General features: G+C 42.7%; 1 protein-coding gene across 1 annotated transcript in view; it reads right to left on the reverse strand.

Annotated features, from left to right (window-relative positions):
* KSR2 (kinase suppressor of ras 2) overlaps positions 1 to 19928 on the reverse strand; it is a 582604-nt gene that overhangs the window by 244391 nt on the left and 318285 nt on the right. The window contains 1 exon segment of the mRNA XM_021007997.1: positions 3878 to 4059. Within this exon segment, the coding sequence (XP_020863656.1) occupies positions 3878 to 4059 (182 nt within the window).

The raw sequence follows: 19928 nt of genomic DNA on the forward strand, positions 1-19928 counted from the left end.
AACAGGTATGATCTGACCAGAGAGGAGGCCAGTGGTGTTCTCACCTCCCCAGTCCTAGACACTATGCCTCTGGATGCAGCTCAAGACCACATTAGTTCTTTTGGTAATTACGTTATATGAAAAACTTATTAAACTTGCAGTACACTAACCAATTCCCCCCTCCCCACGCAGATCTTCTTCAGACAAGTTGCTTTTTAGCCACACTTCACCCATCCTAGACCTGTAAGGCTGATTTTTCTTGTGGTAGAGAAAGGTAAGAATTTACAGTGATTCTATTATATGTGATCTAATTCTATTTAACCTGATGCTCTAGCCTTTCAAGATCTTTAGAGTTCATTTTCAAGCAGCATTTTAGCCATCTCTCTTAGGTTTGTACCATCTGCAAATTTCACAAATGTGCCTTCTATCCATTTATTCAAGTTACTGACAAAAATATTTAATGGTACAGAGCCAAATATGGCTCCTTGGGGCAGTCCTTCTGAAATAACACTTGATTGTAAATGACTAATCTTTGTGTCCAGTGGCTGAATCAACTCCAAAGCCACCCAACTGTGCATCCACATTCATCTGTTTAAACTATTCCCTGCCCCACTCTGATTTTTTTCCTTCATCAGAACTGCTTCTTTGTGTCTTCAGAATTTAATTCGTGGGAACTTTCCATTCCTTCTAAATTAACTTTCCCTCCAGAATTTTAGGTCACAGGATTCTGCCTATCCTTTCTCTATATCCTTCTAAATCTAAGATCCATGTCAGACAATGTCCAACATCTCTTCCCTGTATCACAAATGCTAACATGTCATAGACACCTATCAAAGTCCCCATTATTTTTACCCCAGTAACTAATTCTTCCTTGTTAGTGAAGATCAGATCATGATGGAAGTTCCTCATTAATAGCATCTACCTCAGAGGGTTGTTGTGAAGATCAGATAAGTTAATATTTGTAACAATGCCTGGCACACAGTAAGTGCTTATTCCCTTGCTCTTCTCCATTGGTTGAGCAGGTTATGGTATTTGAGTATGATGGAAAATACTATTGTTTACAAGAAATTCTAAAGAGGATGGTTAAAGAGAAACCTAGGAATACTTGTATGAAGTGATGCAGAATAGAGTGAGCAGAACCAGGAAAACAATTTGTGTACTAATAATAATATGGCAAGGACAAACAACTCTTAAAGAATTAGAAATCCTGATCAAGGAACTTACTATCTAATAATGGGGGAGAAAATATGCAAACAAATATATTTCAGTGAAATATGAGGCAAGGTTTTCAGCTGAGGAAGTTAGACAGACATATCCCCGGAAGCCGCCTTCTACCGAGGACTTTGCTTATACAGGATAAGCTACATACAGGATAAATAGGAAATAACAAAATACCGTGGAATTAAAAGGGTTTGGGGAAGGCTTTCTTTAGAAGGTGTGATTTTAGTTGGAACTTAAAGGAAGCCACAGAGGTTAGTAGGTGGGGCAGAGGAGGGAAATAATTCCAGGAATGGGAGACAGCCAGGGAAAATGCATGGATGCATTAAGATTGACAATTCATCTTGCTCATCAACCCATACTCTGTACGTTCATGTATAGTTCTCTGAGGTTATGAGTTTTCTTCCTAGTGACTTTCTATGTCATTTCCTGGAAATTGCTGAATATTTCTACCACTGTTCTTGTTCTACATTGTTTGTTGTTCAGTCACATCTGACTTTTCATGACCCCATGGACAGTAACACTCCTGTACCTTCTGTCCTCCACTACTTCTCCAAATCTGTTCAAGTCCATGTTCAATGTTTACATGATACTATCTATCCATCTCACCCTCTGCCAACCTCTTTTCCTTTTGTCTCCAATCTTTCCCAACATCAAGGCCTTTTTCAATTCATTCTGTCTTCTCATTTTGTGGCCAAAGTCTTTAAGCTTGGGCTTCAGTATTTGACCTTCCAGTGAATAGCCTGGAATTAATTTCTACTGGAAAAACCATAGCTTGACTATATAGACCTTTGTTGGCAAGGTGATGTCTCTGCTTTTTAGTATACATAGCTTTTCTTCCAAGGAGCAAGTATCTTTACTTCCATGGCTACAGTCAAAAACCACTACAGTGATCTTTGAGCCCAAGAATATAAAATCTGATTGCTTCCGTTTCTTCTCCCTCTATTTGCCAAGCAGAGAGGAGACCAGTTGCCAAGATCTTAGTGGGGTTTTTTATGTTAAAGGAAGTCAGCTTTTACACTCTCCTCTTTCACCCTCATCAAGAGATTTCTTAAAGCTACTCTGTACAATATCTGCCTTGGTGGACATATATAGGCAATTTTTTCCCTCCCTCTTTTTTTGTCGTTTGGATTTGATTTGCAAGGATCCAGGCAAACGTATTTTCACCGGCTCTTATTAGTTATACTCTGGCCAAGAACTTTTAATTCCCATGTGTTAAGCCACAATCTAGAAATCCATTCTCAAACATCATCTTAACAAGTTGTTTGTTTCCGTCTTTTTCCTTACTGACATTGGCTGTTCCATTAAATCTATGCGCTTATGTCTATTCTTATGCTTTGCTGCAGGCTTCTAAGTGATATTTTTCAATACTTTCTGATGCATGAATAACAATAATGACAATGTTAATAAGAATTATTATAATAACAACAATAATAAATGACATAGTATTTTAAAGTGAGATGTACCCTGAAGGAGGAATGGATGATAGGGTGCAGGATTTGGAATCAAGGCCCCCACCTCTGACACATACTTGCTGTGCTAAAATAGGCAAATCGCTTAACCTTTCAATGCCTCAAACAATTCCTTATCACAACTAAGTCACAGGTCTGAATCTTTCTTGTGCATGTGAATTCTCCAAGCAGATACAATCAGAGACCCTTCTGTATTTGGTATTTAAAGTTTGTAAAGTAGACTTCACATATATGATCTCAGAGCTTCACCTGTTTTTGTAAATATTTTCTTCATTTTACAAATGAGGAAACTGAGGCTCAGAGCGATCAAATGACTTATCATAGGGTTGTACATCTAGAACTGGAAGGAGGTCATCTAATCCAACCCCCTCATTTTACTGATGAGGAAACTGACACCCCGATCCTCTGTGTGCCTTGTCCATAGTCATATAACTAATAATTGTCAGAGATAGGATTGAACCTACACAGAGTTCAGTACTCTATCCACTGTAGCAGCTCTCTCTCACCCCAAGACTCATGAAGGCTCTTATTTCTCTGCCTTGGGCAATGGATACAAACCTTTCCCAGAAACCCCTGAGGACTGGATGTGGAGAAAGACTCTACCAACTCCCAACTCTCACTAAAGGGGGGGTTGGGGTGGAGACTGGGGACCAAACGCACCTTTGAGATGATAAAAGGTATTACACATGCTGGCTTGTGTTTCAAATAGACACTCTTTTAGTCACACTGGATATTAAGAACCAGGAGGAGCAGAAAACAAACAGTAAAATAAAGCCTGCACTCTGAAGCCAAAACAGTCTCCTTTAACCCATGAAGTGTTTATCCCTATCTCTCTTTTCCACCTGCAGGAAGCCAGCTAGGAACACTTAGTAATGATAGCTGCAATTCAGCCTTTCAAGCATCAATTTTTCCCCCTCTTCAAAACAATCCAAAGAAAGGCAGAGGCCCAAAGAGGAGGCAAGGAGCACCTGATAATACGTGTGCCGCCCTCAGAAGGCGGTTCAGGAGCCTCGGAGAGAAAGCGAAGAAAAACCGCACCTGGCTAAGAGCTCAGCCTCCCCCGCCTCTCCCCAGCCTCTCAGGCTCTCCCTCTCCCAAGTTTCTGCAGGTGGCGGGGCAGTTTTGAAGCAGAGGCAAGGTGAGAGAAGCAGCCTACCCAGAGGAAAAGCAGACCTGGGGCCCGCTGCCCTGTGGCCCCTGTGACTTACTGGTGGAGAAGTTGGCTTCGGGGTGGACCGGAGGAGTGGAAGGAAGGAAGGGCGGGTAGCCCACGAAGAAGGAGCGCAGAGAGCGCTCGGAGAGCAGGGGAGAGCGCTGGGATGGGATGTTCTCACAGCTGCCCACGCTGTTATGAATCTTTAAATTCAGGGGCTTGTTCCTTTTCTTGGCCCTAGGGGAGAGAAGGACAAAAAGAAAAGTAAAATAATAATCACGACCCCAACAATAATTATGATAATGATAGTGACATCCCAATCAGCATTTATTAAGTGCCTATTATACACCAGGCACCGTGCTAGGAGCAGGGGAGAGATGCAAAGACAACAATTATACAGTCTCTGCCTTCAGGGAGCTTACATTCTACTGGGGGAAACAGAATCAACCAATCAAAAACCCTTGATTAAGTGTGGGCTATGTGCCAGGCCCTGTGCTAGGGTGTGGGTATGAAAACAAAATTATAACAGTCCCTGCTTCTCAGGAACTTGTCCTAGATGTGGAAAGACAACATGTACACACACACACGAGAGACAGACAGATGACAGACAGAAACAGAGACAGAGAGAGAGAAGGGGGGGAGGGAGGGAAGGAGGGGAAAAGAGAGGGGAGAGATATAGAAGACAAAGAGAGAGAGAAATAGAGAGAAGAAAAACAGACAGAGACCGAGAGAAATGAGGGGAATGGAGAGAGGGAAGGAGGGGGGACAGAGGAGAGAGACAGAGACAGAGAAGAGGGGAAGAAAGGAGTGAAGGAGGGAGGGAGAGAGACAGACAAAGAAGAAGGAAGAAAGGAGGGAGAGGAGGAGGAGACAGGAGAAAAAGAGAAAAAGAGAGGAGGAGGAAGGAAGAAAAGAGAAGAGGAAGAGGAGGGAAGGGGAGGGAAAGGAAAGGAGAGAGGGGAGAGAGATAGAGAGAGAGAAAGAGACAGGGATAGAAAGAGAAGAGGGAGGAAGAGGGGAGAGAGGAGAGAGAAAAAGATTAAACACAAAATAAATGCAAGGTGGTTAAAGGAGGAAGGGCACCCAAAATAAGGGGAATCAGCAGAGGATTAATGTGAAACAGGGAAAGAAGAGCCAAGAGACGTCCTGATGGATCGCTGAAGGCCACTGATTATCAGAGAGGGAAGCAGTGGAGGTCTAAGTGATACCAAGCACACATGAGGAAAAGCCCAGAGAAAAGCTCTCCACAATTGACTATGCTGTCATCATCACTGTAAAGCCCTGTGAGTTTTGCAAATGGACCACATTTCCATTATCACCAGAATGGCAGTTCCTTGAAGGCAGGTGCCATCTCACTCCTCCATTTGGACTCCTAATTCCTTGCTTGGGATCTAGAATGTCATATTTTTCAGAGCTGGAATTAGAGAGCCACATTATCCTGCTGTGTTCCTGCTCACTTTCTTCAGGGTCCCAGGAGCCTGACCAAGTTTTCCATGGATTTCTCCATACATAATGGAGCTAGCGAAGAAGTGTCTAAAAGTGCCAAGAGCCACAGTGACTATAAGTGAGGGACTCACCTATGTTGGCATTGTACAATTCTATAGAGACCTGTATTAATGATACAGACAGATTGAACTCTGTGAAACTGGCTTCCTCTCTTACCCTAGGAAAGCCTGAAATGCTCTCTTTTAAAACTCCACCTTATAGAATCCCTCTCCTCCTTGTAGGTAAAACACCATCTTCAGTCAATCAATAAACATTCATTTAGTGCCTACTATGCTAAGGGCTGGGAATACAAAAAGGCAAAAGACAGTCCCTGCCCTCAAGGAGCTTACAGTCTAATAGGGGAGAGGGTACACAAATATATACAAAACAAGATATATACAAGATAAATAGGAAATAGTTAACCAAGGGAAGTTACTTGAATTATGGGGAATTGAAGCCTTTCCCCATCTCTGAACTACTAGTCATCTCAATTGCTGGATTGAGCTGAATTTCCTATAGCCCTCAAATAGTGCCATAGCCATCTACTGAGAAGTCCAACCTACCTAGGACAATGCAGCATGGTAGTCCTAATTGAACTCTGAACTCCAACCTTCCCTGACCTCTACCCTCTCTGCCTCTGGGGTACTTGACTGGGGGTCCTCTCTGACCTTCTGTTTGTAGCAGGAACTGTTCAAGACAGATTCATAGCAAAGCCCTTTGAAATGCTCAACTAGAAGACTGCTAGAGACATAACTTACTGCGTCTTTCAATACAGGAACAGATTCTTTTTTTTAAGGTTTGTTTCTAGTTTAGCTAGGGCTCAGTTTTCATCTTTTTTAAAATAAAAAAAAATACTCATGTAAGTTTGAAAAGGAACCTAAATGCCATTCATGGAAGGTCTGTTTCTATGGTGAGCTGAGGTATCTGCCTGACTTGGAGGGAAAAAATCCTTCACTGTTGGAAAAGAAGTGAGTCTTCCATGAAGAAATTGTAGGAGAGGTGTTCTATAGTTTGTCCTCATTTACCTTGGGATATATTTGTCCCCCTCTTATGTTTGTGCCACTCCCCCTCACCCCAATTAGGCCATTGACTCATCCCAGATACCCCATAAGGTCAGACCAGGTGAATCCAAGTGAGCCTTCTTTACACAGAACAAAACAATGGCCATGCCATGACAGCTAATACATATTTTTGGACAAAGTTGCTCCCTGACTAAGGTCATCTCCCAACCATCATATTGAACCTCCTTTTCTGCCTCCAAAGGGTACTTATTAAGTTAATATCACGTACCAGATACTGTGCTAGGCACTGGAGATAGAGACAAAAAAATTAAATAGTCTGCCCTCAAGGAGCTTATGTTCTAAGAAGTTATATACAAAGCAATTGGAGGGAAACATGGACATTTGAAGGAGGGGCAAATAAGGAGAGATCTCATGTAGGAGTGGTCCTTGAGCTGAGCCTTGAAGGAAGGTAGGGATACTAAGAAGCAGGAATGAATAGGTACTGGAGCAGATAGAGTACTGAAATTGGAGTCAGGAGGACTTGAGTTCTAATCCTGGCTCAGATATTTACTAGCAGTGATATACTTAAAGCATAAATCTGACCACATCATTCCCTTAGTCAAGAATCTCTAGTTCTCTAGGATAGAGCCTTCGTGTCTCTAGGATCAAATACAAACACATCTTTTTTTCTTTTTACATTTTAAGTCCCTTCTAATTCGGCTTCATTCTAACTTCCCAGGCTTGGTTGCCTATCAGTGGCCTTCATGCACATTATGTTCTAAACTGACCTAAGTGCTCTCCTCTTATATGACATCTCATAGCCTGCTTCCAAGGTATTTCCCAGGCTTGGGCCAAGGACAGCAATGATAACCACCATTTCTCTAGCACTTTAAGCATAGTACATTTCTATAGCACATTTTGGCCAAGCGTTTTACATCCATTATCACCTTTGTTTCTCATTAACAACCCTGGGAGGTAGATGCTACTATCTTTGTTTTACAGATGAGGAAACTGAGGCTGCTCAGAGAGATTAAGTCATTTGCCCATGGTCACACTGCCAGAAAACAGAATCATTTTCATTTGAATTGTCTTAGAAAGATTCTGAAGATCACCCGGCAAGCTAGGGTACTGGACACTGACATCTTCTCACAAGGACAGGTCACCTAAAAGCCAGGCTGGTTGGTTATTTTCCTTCATCCTTGAAGAGGACCCAGATGACATCACTCTGCCGAGAGTCAAGGTCCGGTGTGGCCGACTGTGGCCGATCAGACCAATACAAGCTCAGAAGGCTGTACCACAGCTCGGGTACAAATAGTCCATGGGGAACATCTGGGGTGGATTCTCTCAATTTGTGCATCCTGCATTTCCTTCGAACTGCTCCAATTCTATTTTGCTCATAGAGCACAGCACCTTCTCTAACGTGGACACACCATGCTGAGCGCTCCTGTGCCAGTGTCTCCCATATCACACGATCAATTCCTAAGTTCTTAAGAAAGACCTTCAGAGTGTCCTTGAATCACTTCTTCTGACCACCGTGGGTAAGTTCTCCATAAAATAGTATTTTGGGCAAGTGTGCATTTTGCATTCAAACAATGTGGCCAGGCCATCAGAGTTGTACTCTCTCAAGCAGAGTTTAAATGCTTGGCAGTTTAGTTCAAGAAAGGACCTCAGTGTCTGGTATCTTATCCTGCCAGGTAATCTTCAGAATCTTCCTAAGACAATTTGAATGGAAGCAATTCAGTTTCCTGGCATGGTATTGGTATACAGGCATACAACAATGAGGTCAGCACAATACCTCTGTAGACCTTCAGTTTGGTAGTCAGTCTAATACCTGTTCTCTCACACACTTTCTTCAGAGACTCCCAAACACTGACCTAGCTCTGGCAATGAGTGCATCAACTTCATTATCAATGTGTATGTCCCTGGAAAGTACACTACCAAGGTAAACCGAACACACAGCTGGCTAAAAGACTGCTTTGTGGAGAACTCACACAAGGCAAGTGATCGAAAGGAGGTCAGAAGAAATGATGCAAAGACACTCTCAAGGTCTCTCTGAAGAACTTGGGAATTTTGTGAAACAAGGGAGACACTGACACAGGACCATCCCTACATCAAAGAAGGTGCTGTGCTCTATGAGCAAAGCAGAATTGCAGTAGCACAAGAGGAACATGAGATTTCAAAACTTTAAATGTCTCCACTCCAAATGTTCATATAGACTACATGTGCCTGACCTGTGGCAAAGCATTCCAAGCTCACTGTACCTCAACCCCAACATTGTGACCTCCTTTTAGTCCTCTTTGAGCTCAAAAGACAACTAACAGTGTATGTGTGTTTCTTGGTAACTATTTTTGATAAGTGTTTTTTTAATAACAGGATTCCAATATAATTGGTTTCCATCGTAATCCTATGTATTTTATTTATACATTTAAGAGAGAATAAGCATCCATGAAGTACCTCCATGCCAAGCATTGTGTTAAGTGCTTTACAATTATTATCTTGCTTGATCCTCAACAACCCTGGGAGGTAGGTCTATTGTTATTCCCATTTTACAGATAGGGGAACTGAGGCAGACAGAGATAAAATGACTCTCTTAGGATCACACAGCTAATAAATGTCTGAGGCTGGATTGGAACTCAAGTCTTCCTGAATACAGGCCCAGTACTCTAACCACTATACCACCTGCCTGCCATTTAAAAACATTATATGGAGAAGAGATTTCTAGGCTTCATCAGACTGCCAAGGGTGGGGGGAGGTCTATAACACAAAAAATATGAAGAACTCCAACTCTACACCATGACTTCTCTGACTCCATAGAAAAGAACAAACAGGGTAGGTGCCCCATGGACCGGTAGTAAATACCCAGCTGTCCCCTGGAACTGTCCAGTGCTGCTTTTGACATAGGAAGAAACAATCAACCAGCATTTGTGAAGCATCTACTACATACTAGGAACCACATTAGGCAATGGAGATTCAAAGACAAAAAAGTAAAACCACCTCTGCCCTCAAGGGCATATTCTGCTAAGGATCTCGGGCTTGAGTCTAGTCCTTTATAGACTCTTCCACTGATAGTCCTGCAGCTTTCAGTCGCTAGTCTTCCCATTTCTTCCATGTGAAATCTTTCCAACTGCAACCAAATACTCTGTTGTCTCTGTCTTTAATTACTCATCCTCCCTTCTGAAAAAGCAGTAACATGCCATGAAAGGAGCAATGGATTGGAGGGCAGAGGGTTTGTGTTCAACTCCCAGCTTTGCCACTTCCTACCTGTGTGACCTCTAACAAATCTTCACCTCCCCAGGAGCCTGCTTCCTCCTCATCAAAATAACAGGGTCTGACTGAACGATGTCTAATGCCCCTTTCTGCTTTAAAGTCATGATGTCACCACATGGCCAAAAAGCCAGCAGTGGGAGGGAGAAGGGAGAACAGCAACAGAAGGTTAGAGGGAAAAGTACCTCAAAGATCATCTCATCCAATCTCTTCCTTTTTATCCATAAGAAAACAGAAGGCTCATAGAATCAGGGATCAGGGATCTAGGGGGTGGTAGTATGGGACCTCAGAGGCCATCTCATCTATCCCTCCATTTTAGAAATTAGGAAGTTGAGGCCTAGAGAGATGATTTTCTGTTTACTAGATGACTCAAGGTCATCTAGTACAACCCACGTATTTTACAGATGAGGAAACCAAGGTTCGTAAAGATTAAGTGACTTGCCCAAGGTCACAGAGGTAGTAAGTAGCAGAGCTGGTATTACTGTCCTGGGCTTCTGACTCACAATACAGTGCTCTGTCCTCTGCAGTAGGGGCTCAGTGACTTGTCCAAGATTTATGAAGCAAGAGGCCTGGATTGTACAGAAACTGGCTCACCAGAGGATCTCAAATAATGGAGACTGACTGTGTAAAGCAGCCCTTTACAAAGATATTGGGCTGGTTTGAAAAGGATTTTCCTCCTTTCCCAGTCAACTTCTGGGGATCACTGAGTACTTCAGAAACCTGGCAACAAAGGGGAATGGGGAGAAAAGCAGCAATCTGCAGCCAAGAACAAAAGTTCAGTTGCACCCAGGGAAGTTGGGGCAGGAGTTTGATGTCACCGTGTTAACATAGCTCAGAATGCCCTCTTGTGGAAGAAAAAAACCCAGCTGTGTGGTTTCACAACCAGCTCTCGGAAATGGAAACCATCGTGTGCCTACGTTTACAGGCTCATAGATTCAGAGCCAGAAGGTAACTGAGAAGCCATCTACTTCAAGCCTTCCCTGCTGCTATAACAAATAACACTTTTATTAAGTATAGGGTAAGTATAGTCAGTCAACAAACATTTAACAGCCTACTGTGTGCTAGACACTAGGGGATATATATATATAAAGTTGAACTAAAGTACAGTGCCTGCTGAAATGAGGCTTCTGGCTAATATGGTGTATGCATGAGTGGAGCTGGGCGGCACAGTGGATAGAGCACAAGACTCATGTTCATGAGTTCAAATCTGGTCTCAGACACTAGCTGTGTGACCCTGGGCAAGTCACTTTGTCTTGTTTACCTCAGTTTCCTCATCTGTAAAATAAGCTGGAGAAGGAAAAGGCAAACCACTCCAGTATCTTTGCCAAGAAAATCCCAAATGGGTCACAGAGTCACACATGGCCAAAACAACGCCACAATAAATGGGTGGCGACAAGGAGATGGATTGAATGCTGTGACAGTAAAAATCACAAGATTTTACAAATGATTGTATTTGTGTGTGTGTGTGTGTGTGTGGAGAGGGAGGGAGGGAGGGAGAGAGAGAGAGACAGAAAAAGAGAGAGGGAGAGAGAGAGGAAGAGGGGGATAGACAGAGAGAGAGAGAGAGAGAGAGAGGGAAGCTATTGAGGGTAACACCAAGATGGAGAAGTTGGGTGACTGGAAGGGTGAGGGCACTCCCAACAGAAATAGAAAAATTAGGGTGAGAGATAGATTTGAGTGGAAAGGATCATGAATTCTATCCTTCCCAAATTCTGTGTTCCAGCCAAGCCAGAATTCTCTGCCCTCAGGACTTGTTCTATTTGGCCTATGTTCTCTGCCTCCTTTCTACTCTTTCTGATTTGTTACTGCTCTCTCTCTCCCTACTCAAATTGTCTTGTATTTACTTACTTGTTTAACTGTTGCAATCCCCTGGAGACTATAAGCTCTTTGAAAGCAGGGAGTATTTGGAGTTTTTTTTGTCTGTGTGTGCATAGGATCTTGGCACACAGTAGGTTCCTAATAAATGCTTTTTATTTAATGAGAGATAGATTGGAAGCACAAATAACTGTATAATAACTGGCATTGATATTAATCAATCAACAGGGATTAAGTGCTTACTAGTACCAGGCACTGTGATAGGTGCTGGAGATAGAAAGGCAACTACAAAACTGTTCCTGCCCTCAAGACGCTTACATTCTACAGAGCAAAATAATATAAACATATGTAAAAGTAAACAGAAAATACATACACACACGCAAATAAATAAATACAATATAATACAATACAATGCAATAGAAGCATCAACAGAGGATGGAAAAAACAATGAAAGCTAGTTAAGGTCACTAGCTCCTGAGACATTTCCCAGTTCATCCCAAAGATGAAACAATTTAATTAAAAAGAACACCATTTCCCAAAAGCTTTGGGCCATATTAGATATCATTTTTAAGTGACTTGAATGGAAATGTGTTTATTTCTGGGAAACAGAAATTAGGTATGCTCAAAAGACAAAACATACCCATTCTCTCAGTTGCCCAAATTGCTTCCACCACAAACTGTCTTCTGTCACAGATCTAGAGATAGACCTTGGAAGCCAAGTAGTTCAATCCCCTCATTTTACAGATGAGGAAATAGGGGTATTTGAGAGCTTAGGTGACTTCCCTAAGATTACACTGCTAGTAAGTGGCTGAGGCAGCATTTAAACCCAGTTCTTTTGCCTCCAACTCTTTCCACTGTACTGCACTTCGTCCTACCTTTCTGACCACTTCTCAGTATACTTTGCTGGACCATCATCATCAATAAAAAATAAACATAATAACTACCATTTATAGAGTGCTTTAAGATTTGCCTAAGGAAACAGAAGGACATAGAATCAGGGATCAGGGATCTAGGTGGTGGTAGTGTGGGACCTCAGAGCCCATCTCATCTATCCCTCCATTTTATAAATCAGGGTCACACAGCTACTAAGTGTCTGAAGCCAGATTTGAACTGAGGTCTTCCTAACTGTAAGTCCAATGCCCTATCCACTGTCTCTGTTCATCCTCTTCTCTCATCTCTACAATTTCTCCCTTAGAAATCTTATCATATTCATAGGTTCAAATATCCTACCTTCCCAAGAGTTCTCTGTAACCCATCTTTTTGGGTTTTTTTTTTAATGTGGCCCAAATGATGGGGCTGTCTTGTGAAATCAAATTCATAGGATATCATAGATTTAGAATAGGAAGAGACCTTAGCAGTCACAGAATCACAAAGCCTGAGAATTGGAAGCGACATCCAATCCAAATTGTACCCAAAGGAATCCCCACTGTAATATCAGAGTGTATAATCACATATTGCTTTGTGGATCACAATGCCTTTCTCAACACAGCCCCAAGAGTCATCTAAGTACTACCTTCCCCATTTTGCAAATTGGAGACTGAGGCTGAGAGGTTACTCTTCCAGGGTTCTCACTTTTCTGGATTTTCATGATACTGCTCCCTCTTGTTTTTCCTCCTATCTCCCTGACCATTCTTTCTCAGTCTCCTTTGTTGGACCATCAGCCATGTCCCCAATCCAAAGCACTATTTGTTCAGCCCTCTTCTCTCTCTCTTCTGTCTCCTTTGGTGACCTTATTTGTTACCATGGGTTCAAGCTTCAGTTCTACGCAAATGATTTTCAAATCGATAAATCCAGCCCTAATCTCTCTCCTGACCTCTAGTTTCTCATCATCAAGCTGAATATCATCCCCTAGATGCTCCATAAGTACTCAACAGAATTGTCTTCCTGCCGCTATAATCTTCCACTCCTCCAAACTTTACTGTACTTCAGCACCATCCTTAGCTCTTCCTCTCACTTACTGTCCAAGAAATTGCTAAAGTCTCTGGGACCATGGTTCCTGACCCATGTTGTTTCCCTCCCTTCCATTGCTGCTGTTCCACTCTCCAAACTGGACCTCCAGAGACCAGTCTCTGAAAGACCAAAGCCACTCAGCTCTGGGCTTCCACCCCTAGGACAATGCTTCTTCACCTCGGTCATATTAGTGTTGGAGTGTAGGGGGTCTTTGGAACCCTGAAATGCAAGGGCAAAGGACATGGGTCTGCTTCAAAAGAATTTGACCACTCAAACCATCTTTCAGTCCAAGTAGTTTATTAAAACACCAGTTGGAGTGGTGAGATTTCTAGTGAGTCTGCACATTTGATAGGGACAAGGCTGATGTTTTTATAGGCAAAGGGATTGCGGGAAGATTTGGATGGGATTAAGGAGTGGGAAATAGTTTAGGATGGTCTGGAGGTAACAGAGAATGAAGGGTTGGGCTGGGTCAAAATTAACAGAATTGAGGGTTGGGGGGGCAGAAGGAAAGAACAGTTCAAAGGATTACTGGGATGGGCAATACCTCAGGTGAATGCCAGGGATCTGGGCTGTGTGGAAAAGTTAGGGGCTTTTCCTTTTTTTTGAGGTTCAGATCCCAAAGATATGGTCTTTTCCTTTTAGGGGTTCAGATCTCATCCCCATCATTACTATCTTCCCTTCTAATCCCAACCCCTAACACATATACCTGATTTCCACCTCCTGTTCTGAGGACTCTAATCAAATCAATACTACCACTGCTTCTGGAAAGAATATATCTGTAGGCTATTCTTTTGTTCTGCTCCTCATCCCTGTTACTTTTTAGGCTAAAGCAAACTTCCCTGACCATCCCTTTCCTATGTATGTTGTCTCCTCCATTGCAATCTAAGCTCTTTAAAAGGTAGGGGCTGTCTTTGCTTTTTGTATTTGTATCCTCAGTGCTTAGCACAGTGCCTGACACATAAGTGCTTAATAAATGCTATTCATTCATTCATTCATTCATTCATTCATTCATTCATTCATTCATTCATAGTCATCAATCTTGCTCTAAAACATGACTTGCTTCCAGCCCCCTAAGTTCAAATTTTAGATCTGTTTCTTGCTACATTGGGAAATGACTTAATTTTCTCATCTGTAAAATGGGCTGGTGGGGGAGGGGGAAAAGACAACTAATGACCTTTAAAGTCCCTTCCATCTCTAAGCAGTTTTCACCTTTCTTTGATCCCCAGTTCTTAGCACAGTGCAGGATATGTGACAGGTGCCTAATCAGTGCTTCTTGACTCACAAACTCTATGATCTGACTTCCTAACTATATGATTCAAGCAAATTCATGACACTGCTCCCTCTCGGGAGCCTCAGTTTCCTCTGTAAAAGGGGAGGTGGTGATAATCTTTGCATGTGCTAAGGAAAGTGCTTAAAGCGTTACAGAAATATGAGTTTTCCCCTCCTTCCTATTATTGTTGTTGTTATTATTATTATTATTATTATTTCCTTGACCCCTTGACCAGCAGAATCACATCCCCGTGAACTCTGAAGCCCTCACCCGGTCAAACGCTCCAGTTCCACATTAATGATGCCTGGGGCATCTGGATGGCCCAATTGGGAGGAAATAACTGTGGCAAAAAGGGACAAGCATGCCACAATCATCTTTAGGGCATGGTTTTGAGAAAGAAAACAAACACACATGCTGCCCCCGGCTTTCAACCAAAAGCTAATCCAATAATTGTTTCCTAACACAGGAAAAAATGCTTGGTGGGGGCTGCAGTTTCACAAAGTGGCCTCCCTCCTATTCATTTGCACTTGGCCTGATCTGATTAACCAAATAGCCCACCAAGGCAGACTCAGGCCCCCAGGCATCAGTGGCTCTGTTTCAAAAACAAGTGGTAACAAAAGGTTCTCTGGCTGCCTTCTGGACTCTGCAGCTCCATCACCTGGAACAGGCTGCTAATGAGGTCAAGGTGGAGAGTCTGATTTCCATACAGGCAAGTTAACCCAGCCAAAATCAGAATGCAAGAGATAAGAGGTATAGTCAATAGAGGAAGCCATGGGTTTTCAGATACATATTTAGCTATATGGCCATGGGAAAGTCACTTAACTTATCTGTGCCTCAGTTTCCACACATATAAAATGAAGACTTTGAACTCAATGGCCTCTATTCCTGGCCAAGCATCTCACAAAAAAAAAAATACATAACCATCCATCAAGGAAACAGAATTATAACTAGGAATTCTGCTGCCCAGGGTAAACACCACAGAATACACTCAGGACAAGCATTTGGGTTGGAGACTAAGGAGAGACCTAATATCCCTGAACATAAGACTTGGTTGAGAATGGACTCAAGAACACTACCTCCATGTTGGCAAGAGAAAACTTTTTATGGGATACTGGTTCCCATGGATGGGAAAATAGGGAAGCTGCTATCTGGAGAGAGGTGAGTGGGGAGAAGGGGGAACCAGGCATCAAGGCTTTTACCTAGAGTTTGGCCATCTGGTTATTTTCCCCCATCTAGCAGCTAAGAGACAAGTGGAATTGGCCTTGGAGTCAGGAAGATGGGAGTAAGTCCTACTTCCTGATGACAAGAGTTGTTTAATTTTCTTTGTATTCCTAGTGCCTGATACAAAGTAGGTACTGAATCAATGCTTGCTGAATTGTTCAGTTAGGATCTCTTTCAAATTTGAGCTCCTGTCATTCTGAGATTAAGGGGCAAGTCCTTATGTTTTATTATGATCTAATGGTATCATGGATAGAAAGTTGGTTTTGAACAATGGAAGTCTCACCTCTACCAGGTACTGGCTGGGTGACCCTGGACAAGTTACTTTACCCATTCATCCTTCCAGGCAGTTCTCTAAGGCTGTAGATTGCAGAGAAGGTGCCAGCCTGAATTGGTAGAAGAGAGAAATGGAAAGGAACAAGCACTTCTTAAGTGCCTGCCACATGCCAGGCACTGTGCTAAGTGCTTTACAGATATAGTCTCATTTGAAGGAGTGATCTCACCTGAAAGTTCCCCATGTCAATGAAACCACAGGTCTAGTTGCCAGCTGTCGAGCTCTCTGGTCAGTATTGAGTCAACCCCCTCTAAATTCCAGTGTCCTGGGAAATATTCCTAATTACCTTGCCTTAGTTTTGACTCAGTAAGCAAGGGCTTGGGCCAGAGCATGGGCACATCCATGCAAACCAGCAGGACTATGAGAAAAACAACTCATCGTAAATGTCCTACCCATAATGAGTCATAAAGGCACAAGAGTTAGAGCTGGGAGGGAGGCAACAGATATTTTGGGCAAGTCCCCACATTTTGGCAATGGGGAAATTGAGGCCCCAAAAGGTTAAGTGATTTGGCCAAGTCTGCACAGATGGTATATAGCAGGGCTGGCTTTCCTTTTCAAACCAATAGATTTTATTAGTGAAGACAGAGTGGTACAGTGGGAAAAGGGCTTGATTTGGAGTCATAGTGACCTGGGTTCAAATCCTTGCTGTATTACTTGAAAACAGGATTATCTTGTCAAATCATTCCACCTCTATGGCCCTCAGTTTCCTCATCTGTAAAATTTGAGAACTAGACTGGATGCCCCCTGGAGCCCCTTCCAGTCCTAGATCCCTGGTCCTATGTTCCATAATCAGGTGGAGGAGGTATTAGATTTGTACTGTTTGGTTCCAGAAGAAAGAACCAGGAGCTAGTAGAAGCTAGAAAGAGGCTAAGTTAGTCTGGGTATTGGGAAAATTTCCCTCCAATTAGAGCTGTCCCAAAGGGCGAATGGGCTGCCGCAAGAGACAGCAGATTCTTGAAGCCTGGAGGTTTTCACCAGAGGACCACTTATCTGACAGGTTCTAGTGGAGGATTCCTTTCAAGTCTGGGTAGGACTAGGTAGACACTAAGGTCCTTTCCAACTCGGAAATGCTGCAATTCTGTGGCTTAGTGCTGAAAAGAACCTTGCAGATAATCTAGTCAAACCCCCTCATTTTGCAGAGGAGGAAGGCCAAGAGCCAGGAAGTGACTTCCCAATTTAATATTGTGCTCAGATCTGAGTGATACAGTTTAGGAAAAACACTGGTGAGTTGGAGATTGCCCAGAGGAGAGCAACCAGGATGGTGAAGGTCTCAAGGTGATCACACATGAAGAGGAGTGGCAGAAAAGAGCAATGTTTAGCTTAGAATGTAAGCTGCTTGAGGGCAAGAACTATTTCATTCATGCTGGGATAGCCTTTTTGACCCTGGAACATAGCAGCTGTTTAATAAATGCTTGTTAGAAGGGAGGAGAGGGAGAAGAAAAAAGAAGGGAGGAGAGGGAAAGCTAGAAGACGAGAAAACAGAATAGGATTTGACAGCATAGAAGCCTTAAGGAATATAAATGTTATCTTGAAATATCTGAAGTACTCTGCTTGGTTCCAGAGAGAAGAGCCAAGATCAATGAGCAGATGTTCCAAGAAGCTAATTAATGTTTGATAGAAGAATGAACTTCCTAACAACTACAGCTAATTCAAAATGAAGTGGGCTGTTCAGATGGTACTACTCTGAAGTCCTTCAACAAAGACTGGATGGCCACTCACCAGGTACACTGTAAATGGCATTTTTGTTCAGATCTAGGTTGGCTTTAGTGGTCTCTGAGATCCTTTCCAACTCTGAGCTTATGTGGTTCTTCGATTCCAAATCCTCCCATACCATATATTTGGATGGCAAGTTAAAAAAAGACAACTGTCTGTCAAAACAGTATCAATTCCTGTGCACTGAAGTGAAATGAGGCACCAGTGTATCATTAGATCATCCAGCTCATTTCCCATCTTTCAGTGTGTTCTTCACACCCACTGAATCTACAACTAGCTTCCTTGCCCAGTGCTACAGACTCCTTCTTTTCTGTCTCATTGATTGAGACCATAGACAATAAGAGTGTATATGTATATGTATGTTGGTGGGGCAAGAGGGAGAAGGATTCCTTCCCTGCCCTTGATCTGCCCCACCCCAACAGCAAATGCACCCATATTCTTCAAGCTTGACCGCTAACCCTCTTGAGCTTCTGGGGAAAGGAAATAGAATAGAAGAAAAGGAGAGGAGGTTAAAAAAAAAAAGAAAGAGGATGAGGAGAGAGGGAGAAAAGGGTGAAAGGGTAGAGGAGAAAGGGAGAGAAGAGGAGGAGGAGAGAATGAGAAGAAGAAAGAAGAGTGAATGAGGAGAGAAAAAAGAAAGAAGAGAAGGAAGAGAAGATAGGAAAGGTCAAAAGAGGGAATGAGGAGTGAAAAGAGGTAGAGAGAGGGGATGAGAGGAGGAGAAGAGAAGAGGGAAGAGGAGGAGAGAAGGAAAGGACAAAGGGAGAGAAGAGAGGAAATAAGGAGAGGAGAGGGAGAAGGAAGAAGGAGGAATGAAGAAAGAAAGAAGAGAAGAGGGGAAGAGGAGAGAGAGAGAGAGAAAGGAGACAGAAAAGGAGACAGAGGATGAGAGATTCTTTGGAATGGTCAGTACATAACCAGACGTGTACATGAGTCAGGGAGGGGTAGGAAATCAAGCTGCCCTTCCCAGAAACCCCAGAAGTCTATAACCCACCACACATCTCATTCTAAAGGTGATCTGATCACAAGGCTCTTACATGATATATTCCATGGGAATCTAAGCATATTTAATACATTGCCACATTTATTTACACTACAGGTAGAAGGTGTTGGGGGGAGGGGAGGCAGTTGAGTGAGACTGCTAGTATTCTGAGGCAAGCCATATTAACTATGTTGCCTACGAAGGAATGACTTTATAAGCCATATGTACACATTTACTTAATGATATTTTTCCCTTTGGCCCAAATCTTTAATTTCATCTAGTGTGGGGGACTCCCCATGTGTTAATTCCCTCCACCAATGCAATCAGGCAATTTGTAGACTTGACCACTTGCTCTTGGGGTACTAAGTGGCATGTCCTTGGCCTCACAGTTGGTGTCTGTCAAAGGTTATCCTAACTCTAAGGTCAGCCTTTGTACCATGGTGGAAAGACTACCTCCTCTGATGTGTACTGTCTGTGTGCACTTGTGCAAGTCATTTAACTTCTCTAGGCCTCAGTTTCTTCATCTGTAAAATGGAGGGGTTGGAATAAGATGGTCTCTGAGGTCCCTTCTACCCATGACACTATGCACACTGACTCGCAATGAGACAGATCAGAAGAGAAAATAAAGGTAAAACACTCTTCCAACCTTAAAGCACTAAACAAAGGTCTTTATTTTTAGTATTATAATGAAAATAGAAATAATAATTGCAATTTATATAGGGATTACTTTAAGGATTAAAAAGCCCTTTATATCTATGATGTCATTTAACTTGCACAATGGAGGTCAGTGAGTCAGTCAACAACCCATCAACAAGCATTTATGAAATGCCTACTAGGTGACGCAGTGGATAGAGTGCTGGGCTTGGAGGCAGAAGGACCTGAGTTCAAATCTATCCTCAGATACTTACTAGCTGGGTGACCCTGGGCAAGTCACCTCACCCTGTTTGCCTCAGTTTCCTCATCTGTAAAATGAGCCGGAGAAAGAATTGGCAATCCACTCCAGTATCTCTGCCAAGAGAACTACAAATGGGGTCGCATGACTGAAAAAAGAAACCATTGAAAAAGCTCTGTGGG

The sequence above is a fragment of the Phascolarctos cinereus genome, unplaced genomic scaffold (genome assembly GCF_003287225.1).
Source record: "Phascolarctos cinereus isolate Bilbo 61053 unplaced genomic scaffold, phaCin_HiC Scaffold_4;HRSCAF=312, whole genome shotgun sequence".
Lineage (NCBI taxonomy): Eukaryota > Metazoa > Chordata > Mammalia > Diprotodontia > Phascolarctidae > Phascolarctos > Phascolarctos cinereus.